The sequence below is a fragment of the Papaver somniferum genome, unplaced genomic scaffold (assembly GCF_003573695.1).
Source record: "Papaver somniferum cultivar HN1 unplaced genomic scaffold, ASM357369v1 unplaced-scaffold_19, whole genome shotgun sequence".
Lineage (NCBI taxonomy): Eukaryota > Viridiplantae > Streptophyta > Magnoliopsida > Ranunculales > Papaveraceae > Papaver > Papaver somniferum.
The window spans coordinates 2,447,184-2,456,346 of record NW_020628818.1 but is presented as its reverse complement, the minus strand read 5'-3'; the positions used below and the strand labels follow the sequence as shown (position 1 = coordinate 2,456,346).

At 39.2% G+C, this 9,163-nt stretch overlaps 1 protein-coding gene across 2 annotated transcripts; it reads right to left on the bottom strand.

The window, feature by feature from the left end:
* Window positions 1-3,205: 3,205 nt before the first annotated feature.
* On the bottom strand, window positions 3,206-8,512 carry LOC113339091 (ubiquitin-activating enzyme E1 1-like). Of its 2 annotated transcripts, none has more exons than XM_026584490.1 (7): window positions 8,283-8,512; window positions 7,940-8,141; window positions 7,218-7,435; window positions 5,961-6,755; window positions 4,721-5,589; window positions 4,193-4,625; window positions 3,206-4,060 (listed from the first exon to the last, which is right to left on the bottom strand). In XM_026584490.1, the coding sequence occupies exons 2-7, from the start codon at window positions 8,082-8,084 to the stop codon at window positions 3,464-3,466; spliced, it is 3,057 nt and encodes a 1,018-aa protein (XP_026440275.1). In that variant the 5' UTR covers window positions 8,085-8,141; window positions 8,283-8,512; the 3' UTR covers window positions 3,206-3,463. The 2 variants fall into 2 exon arrangements, with proteins under 2 accessions (XP_026440275.1, XP_026440276.1); XM_026584491.1 differs by having other exon boundaries at window positions 7,940-8,133.
* Window positions 8,513-9,163: the final 651 nt, after the last annotated feature.

Genomic DNA, 9,163 nt, shown 5'->3' with positions numbered 1-9,163 from the left:
CCATCTACTATAGTCTTGAATTTATTGCTTATTCCTTCCAGAATGCTTTCCAAATCCAAGAATCTCCTACCTTGGGATTGGTATCCATATTGAGAAAACACTAAAACTATCTCCAATGCAAAAGGTAAAGGTCTTAAAATTGCATGACACATAGTATCTAAGACCTTTTCCACCAAATTTTATTCTCCAATGCAAGGGTGAAACTCATAAAAACAAAAATGACATGGCTAAGTGGGGTAAAGGGGGGAAGTCTAAATTAGAATTTATTCATGACTTTGGGTATTAAGTCCGCATCATCTTTTTGTCTCTAAATTTAAATAAAAGGTATTGTATAAAACCTTGGAGATTAGAGACGAACTTTAGCTAAAAAGTTTTACATTCATCATTTTTTGTTATTTAGCAATGACCCACAAGTAAAAAGGTACATATAAGACCTCCACATAAGGTGACCTTGACCCCTTGCAATGGAGATGCTCTAAGGGTACCCTTTATCTATGTACCATCTCAATTAATTTTCCCACCCCACCAAAACATTTATTTTGTTATACCCCGATAATTCACCGTTGTCTTGTTTCTGAGAAACAGAAACACACTAAACTTTCAGTTCATTATCTTCTTAATTGCGCGCTAGGGTTCTTGTTTATCAAACTCTACCCAAATTCACATCTCTCTTATGGAAACATACAAAGTTATGTTTTTGGTGGAAGGAAGGAGCTAATAGGTGCTTGATGAAATGCCTCAGTTATTACCACAACAAGAACCTCTTCTTATTAGAAACACAAGTTCTGGAAACCTTCCGCATAATATATTTCTTTATTTTTGAAAGAGAATTTGTGTGGCTTTCTTATTATACAATTAATAAATATGGAGAAGCGGGTATAAATCATATGTGACTAAGGGGAAAAGATTCAATTTGAGCTCTAGTTAAAGATTTCTATGCAAGTTTGGTAAGCCTATGTTTTACGGAAATGACAACGAATATGAAAGAATATGAATCAAGTCGATGGAAACAATAATCGAATGCGATAGAAATGATTCAAAAAAAAATTCTACTACCCCACTGTTCGTGTATGAATGATATTCCCAACGATTTCTAGGTTATGATCAATCAATGATGTACAACAATCTTCAAAATAAATAAATTTTGTGAATATACCAAGAGTTCAACATGACATGGTTCATGCTGATCCTAGTGTTAAAGTCTCTTATTTTATTGATTTTGATACTAGAACTTGGAATATTGGTATATTAAATACTCACTTTGATGATGCTTATGTTCAGAAGATCATTACCATTCCTTTAAATCCAGTTGTGCACTCCTGATAGGACAAGAGGGCTTGAAAGCTTTCAATGAATGGCATATTTTCCTCTAAATCTGCCTACTTGAGACTCAGACGGCTTAGGCCCTCTCCTTGTAGTAAATGTTGGAAGTGCATTTGGAAACTTCAGGTTCCTCATCGTATTCAACTCTTTATTTGGAAAGCTGCTAGGAATGCTTTGCCGGCTAGAACTGTTTTGCATACTAGAATGCTTATGAGTTTTTTTGATTGTTGTAGATGTTCTGACCCTAGTAAAACTATTATGCATGCTTTGGTCCTTTGTCCTTTTGCTAGTCATGTTTGATTTCTGGCTTCCTTATGTGTTAATACTAATGCCTTCATTGAAAAACTCTTCTTTATTTGCTGGAAATCTGGTTGATTGACCCAGTTTCTAAAATTCATTGATGATATACATTGTATATTTGTTGCTATTTTGTGGCCTTTAAGGAACAATAGAAATAGCTTTGTTTTTGGAAGTCAAAAAGAAACTCCTGCTAATGTCATTAATAGAGCTAACGCTATGTTCCTGAATGTTAGGACTAAACCTCAGACTCCCCCTAGTTGTGCCATTACTTATAGTGATTGTTGGATACCCCCAATTTTTGGACGGATAAAATGCAATACAGACGGAGCTTATGATGACATTACAATAGCTAATGGTGTAGGCTATGTGATGCAAGACTTTTCTCGTAAAGTTCTTTTCTGTGCATATATGGTTTTTGATGTGGAATCTGCGGAAGAGGCCAAAGCTAGAGCTATCTGGGCAGTGTTAAAGAAGACAGTGGAGCAAAAAGTGATGGAAAAGACCTTATCAACCAATTTTCTTCAGGAAGGTTTGATGGTACCCCAAGGACTGATACAATTTTGAAAGATATTCAGTTTCTTGCTTCTTCTTTAGTCGGATGTATCTTTACTTTTCAACTTAGAACTTGTAATTCTCTTGCTTATGAACTTGCATTGGCAAAACAATTCTACCATGTATTGGTCCTCTCTTCCTTATTTGCCTTATGCCAATAGTTAAGGCAAACCATTAGCCTTTTTGAAGGCCGGAAAGAAAAAAAAAAGTTCAGTCTCTAAACTTTTTAAGTGGGACCCATCGGATCCATGACAGATCTTTTTATTATAACAAAATATAGGCTTATCTAAGGATTAAAATTGCAGTTTGCTTCTTCACGGTTTTGTTAGTGTTTTCTGGGGTATATACAAAGGAACGACGTAAATTAATTAGCATACTCATTAATTCACCAGGAACCACTCGCAAACCTTGTCCGCTTCATTAGCGTATTAATCAACAACACTAAGGGACATTCCTACGACAATCAACAAACTTATTGTTTTGTTGAGCCACGTGGATGAACAAACTGCATTCTCCACTATGGGAAACAAGGCAAAATGAACAAATCTGATATTTTAGGGTCCCGCTACTGATTTTATTAATATAAACTAATAAAAGTTGGGTCCCACTAATCATTTATTTATATAAACTAATAAGAGTTTGGTCCCACAGATTAACTAATAAAATAAATAATAAAAAATAAACCATAATCATAATAATCAGGTTTTGGAGAGAGAATATGTGGGGGCGATATTCATTCGAGCGCCAGCAACATTCATTCTAACACCAGCGTCAATGGCACGATCGCACGTCTTCACAACAGACACGCGCCGGTTGTTCCGACTCGATGTTCAAACCAACAAATTTGTTGGTTTGAACATCCTTTTTCTGTGTGGAGCAAAATGAACAAACTCCGGGTTTGTTCGTTCCATACGAATTGCTCAAAAAACCCTTATCTGGCCAGCTGGGTCCAAAACAGCCTATAGGGCCAGCCATAAAAAACTATGCAATCTTCAAGGGATGCAAAAAAACTTCAAAGTACAGTGTCAACTGTAAATCAACTCTTTCATGAATTAAACCAAGAATTCTTTTAAGCAAAAGTGAGAATATTTGGCAAGAGAAAGCACATACGCCGATTAGACATCGTGCGGTCGGTGTTGGCTTTTTAATAACAATTTATGTAGAAATATAAGTGTAAAGCATGTGTCCCCTATGCGGGATGGAGCTACAGAACTTTAGACAAAAGTAACTGATTCACCGTAAACATCAAACAGAGTACTGATGGACTAGCTGCAAATGAAACCAGTGTTTAGCGAAAGTAAACAGAAACCTGGGGGATGTCAACATCATTGTCTTCATCATCGTCGCATGCCACCACCACATCCACATGGTTCCGGTATGGAGGAATTTCCAACCTGGCCACTTCGGTCGCCAAATCCACCACCGTGCGATCCATCCTATCCCTGTGCCTTGAAAACATACTGTTGTAAAGTAAGCAAGTCCCACATGAGATACTGTACGCATTTAATCCTTTGTCTTCCATCCATTGCAACAGCTCCTTCAACGTTGGGTTGTTCCTTATAATCCATCGGTCCCACACAGTCCAGGACATATCCCTATGCTTGAAAGTCTTTGGTGGAACTGGCTCAGCAATGGAGAATAGTGGAAGTGCTAGGTTAGCAAAAGTGTTCCGATAGTCCTCCAACTTGTGTCCCCCGTCTATCACCTTGTATAACTCCAGGCAGACAAGACCTGTTGCCATAGCAGTGGATGTTGCGATGGCAGGGATGATTCTCCCAGCAATGAATTTGGCCTTGAGCTTGTCGACTTCCGGGATGCTGTAGTTCCTTGCCCTCATGTTAGCAAGGCCAGCTATCATGTCCATGTGGTAATTTGTGTCATCATCCTACAAAAAAAACAACACGAAAGGCGGAAAACTTAGAGAATTCAAAGGCGCAAAATAATATGTGAACACTGTGATAAGATCAAACAAGAGTAAGTACACACATGTTTCCCTGCACCTTGGAAAAGAACTAACCTTCTCAAATTGTATCGGTTTCATCTTGAAACCAGGAGGCAGCTTAGTAAAGCAATTCTCCAGCCTCAAAATCAGATCATTGATGACTGCATCGTCATCTACAGAAGCAGCAGAAACATTTGTGGCTTTCTCATCTGTGACAATCTTTACCCCTTGTTTGGGCTGGAAATCGGGGACTATCACTTTGCTAACAGCATCAGCCAATTTGTTAGGGTTCTTAGCCCAGTCCGGAAGTGGGATGCCAAATGTCTCAGCTCGCAATATGGCACCTGCCATGACGAAGTTAATGTGACCTGGGTCATTGACTGAGAACTCAAGTGGTCGGGGAAAACGCTTTGGAGCTGACCAGAACGGTGCCCCTGAGCTAGTTGCGGAGTCCTCGGGAAAGGTAAAAGTCAACTGCTTTACACGATTAGCAAAGTAATCTTCAAACCTGTTTGGATAAAAAATTGAAGGGTCAGTGATTAGATAATTATACAGTGTACTAAGCCAATGAAGAGACACAGATTATCATCTAAGAGTCCGTACTTTAACCGGGCCCAGGTGATGCAGTCTTGGAATGATTCACATCTCTCGCTGTCAAGGCACTCAACAACACGCTCCAGATTATCTCTTGCCTGGGCATCACCTGCAGTCTTCATGGCAGCGTTGTATTCACTCCGATTAGATAGGTATGCATTTGCTTCAGCAGGAGTTTTCTCCAGTAAGCCCTCAAATTCGGATCGTGCCCATGTAAGGCAATGATCAATGTTATGCGGGAAGGAGTGAACAGTACACATGGGAGCTTGCTTCTCAGGTGGATCTCTTGATGCACCATAGTTCTCTGTCAAGTGAGGGATAACCATTTGTGTATTGCATTTGGCACCAAGAGTCCCAGACTCTAAAAGTGGCTTCTGGAAATATAAGCACCTTTGATCCATGTACATTCGAGCATTAACATTATCAAGCGCATTAATGACAACATCAAGATTCTCCCAAAATGCATCATTGAACACATTCTCTGTCTCGGGGCTTGCACGATTTTGCAGAGCTTCAACATGAAGACTTGGGTTGATAGAACTGGCAGCCGAAGCAGCAACAGTAGATTTTCCTTGCCCAATGTTCCAATCATGGAAGAGAAATTGACGGCTGAGATTACTTTTCTCAATGACATCATCATCAGTAATGGTCAGCTTTCCTTGCTGATTGCAACAAACTCCCATGAGAGCTAGATTTTTCAAGAACTCGCACCCAAGGGCTCCAGATCCTACCATAAACACTTTAGCGTCCTGAAGTTTCTTCTGGATCTTGGATCCAAACACCGAAATCTGAGCATCGTACCGAGAATTCTGAGGCTTCAAATCACTAGCGTCCAGAGGTTCAGCAGGGAGAGATTCCAACGAGTCAAAATAAAAGAACTGACACAAAAACAAGCAACACGTCAGCATCCAGCTCACCAAGGAAACTCAAATACCATTCTGGAAAACTAGCTGAGCTGAAGGCCCCGACATAAGAAAAAAATAATCTTACGAACTCATATTCCTATGTGTTATAACTTAGCAACAGCATTTGCTACAAATTTTTTACTTCCACACAAACTGCAATGGTGTGATAAAAAGCATCACATGGCACAGCAAGTGTGCTCAACAGACACAACTGCATAATTAATGCACTCCACTAGTGGGCATTTGCAAAATTCCATTCTTAGGAAACTTTTTTTTTGTCATAGCCTGAAAAGATTGGGACTTACATTGACTTAGATAAATAAGGTAACACGTATTTCTCTTACCTGATAAAGAGGATGGAACTTCCCAGAGCATGCCTTCATTACCTCCTGTCCAACAATACCACCAAACATGGCAGCCATTGGATTAAGAACGGCCCTAGCACCAAATGCAAAGTGTCGCAAAATTTTCTTATCAACCTCCTCGAGTCTTGCATCTCCTGAAGCCTCATTAATAGCAATAACAACAGAGATTAATTTATCTGCATCTTCCTCAGAACCAGCAACAGGGAAGCGTTGCAATTCAGTTGTGAATTTATCCAGTGCTTGAAAGGCTAAGTGCAACAAAGGTGGACGATCAAACTTCGAGAAATCACTCAGAAGGAAGTCACCGGGATCCTTGAGTGCCTCCCTTAAAGACTTGAAGTTTAACAGCTTGGGTTGTTTCACCTGAGTGACAATACCACCTCTAGCATATGCACCATAATTTGTAGTGTCCTCGTCAAGATTGAAAGAGTATGGCCTGGTGTTCTTAACCTTTCTCGGCTTTCCATCGTTCAGTTCCGGCATTCCCTGAACTTCAGAAAACAGCACAAGATCCCCATCTTGGAACTCAAGGCGTTCATCGTCAACACATGATACAAGTGCTGGGTTGTCATTGCTTATTGATGCAATTATACCAGTATGTGGTTCCTCGCCGTCGACATCAAGAACAGTAAAATTAGGGCCAAAGTCACAAAAAACACTACCAAAAAGCCCTCTAACTTCGGTTTTGATGAAAGCAATTGGGGGTTCTTGACTACGGCAAAATTCATCGAATTCGAAGGCTTTCTCTAAATTGACATCAGTAAATACTACAGCCTGCACCACCAAAAAGGTCCAAATCATCACCCATGAACCAACAACAACAAAATAAACCAATTATCATTTTTAGAGACCCGCCATTTCACGTGAAGGAGAAGTAAAAAAAAACTATCTAACATCAGAAACATAGCTTGTATCACATACAATCACCCGATATCAGGATGTCAAGTATCCTCTCCAAAATTTGCAATATATTCGGCAATCTAATGACGAAGATCTGTCACTTAAATACTGAGTGTGCCAAGCTTCAGCTTCACATTAAAAAAAAACGTAAAGGAAAATAATGAAACATGGAATGACTAGTTCAACTCCAATGGGAAGTATCATGTATGCTAGTTATCTACCCCAGCATTAACTTATTTTGTAACATTTAGTAGGAAATTGCAGGAGTTAGCAAAACAATGGAAATTCATGTACATATTATTAGGAAACTAGAAATCCAGAGAAGAGAACAAGTACCTGGAAATTAGAGAGTTGATCCGTAGTCAAAGGGGTTGATAGAGCAGAAATTAAAACAGCATTATTCAGTTCTTGAAGCTTCGTTACAGAAGCAACTGCACGATTCTTTCCGACATCATCCTCTGAGAAAATAAAGTTGCTGGACAAGTCCCATAGTTCAACATTTCCCTCATCGTGCAATGTCACAGATTTGACACCAGCAAGGATAAGATTTTTTGCTACAAGATGCAAGAACCACTATAAGCTTTCAACAGAGAAAAAAAAAACAGGACCATCACAGAGCAAAGCAGCATACAAGCTTTTACCACTTATTAACATCAAAAGCATATGGAGGTAACAAAGCAATTCTCTATACATGGTTAACAAATATGTTACTAATAGCTTACAACCAAATCAAGAACACAATACAAGTATTATTTCTATTCATCAACGAAAAACGCCTGAAACCTATGTATCACTGGATTAATGATCAAAAACCTCCATAAGAACCACAACACTCAACCAATCAAAATTGTAAACAGCTAGATCAGATCCCTAGGGCAATTTACACAGCATAATTAAGAATCCAAGTACAAATTTACACAGAATTATCTCAGAACCAGCTAGGGTAAAACAGTAACAAGATCTACCAGACAAATTCAATAGCTACATATGTCAGACTGAAACCCTAACTAAAATTTTTTGAATCAAACTCAACAAGAGTAAATAGAGTAGTGACTCACCAATTTCTGCACCGAGACCTTGCATCCCAGAGACAAGGATATTGGAAGCAAAAAGTCTCCGCATAGTTTCTCTTCCATAAACAGCAAGCTGTCTACTATGCAAATCCTCATCAATTTCATGCGAATTTCCATCACCTAAAGCCATCGCAGCAGAAACCCTAGTCCGGTTCTCCTCGTCACCACCCGCAGAGTTTCTAGATTTCTTGAAGAAGAAGAAGAAGAAGAAGAAGAAGCAAAGAAACAAATAAAACCCCCAAAATCAAAACCCTAGAATGTACTAAGAGTCTAAAACCAGCGGAAGAAGAATCTAGAAGTTGATCTTTGACCAGATCAATGAACTCACCGTGTAGAACTTTCTGGAATGTAAGACTAAACCGAAGCAAGAGTTGAATCTTTGTAAGGAAGTTGATGAAGTTTTATACTGTGAATATTAGGGATAGAGTTTCAGATTTTGATCTTTCTTGATGTCAGTTTAGTGAATGCTCTTTGTTTTCTTCCCGGAGCTTCTCATCTCTCTCTTTTAAACAAAGTAGAGAGAAGAATGAGGAGGTGGTAGCAGTAGTATTGTGAGAGAAAGTTGGACTGGACCGTTTAAAAACTTAGCGAGGAGGGCACTGACGGGTCTTTTCTTGGCTTCGGACACACCAACTCCAAATTCCAAAACTGTTTGCTGGCCGGCGTGTTGCGTCTTGCGTGATCTGATTGACCATGACCATGACCGGACATGACCAAAAGGTCTGCTGCAGAAACCAAACCTTAATCAAAATTATGCTGGTGCTTAGTGGGGTTTGGGGTTCGATTTTTAAATCAAACTTGCTTTTGAGAACGTTTTAATGAATTAATTAATTAAGTACATGTTAGGAATCATTAGTCCACCACTTATCATGATCTTGGTGATGTACTTGCTTATGTTATAAAATATACTCTAATCATGTCCTCAACAGCTTGCTCAAAGTGAGCATTGTACTCTCAATTGTTTTGTATTGCCAATGTCTCTCCGGGAACCAAGTAGTTTTACCTAATCCCCTGACCTAACCATGCACCATTTCCTAATCTTCCTCCTGTCTGCTGAAGAAGGGAAGATTGAAGCTACCCAAAATCATGGTTTTTCCTTTGTTTGCTCCTCAAACTCAACATAAGATCTCCTTCAGTTAGTGTACCAAAAACCATTGAAAGTAGACATCCAAAACATATTGGCAAACAACAGGCATGGTCCATGGAAGT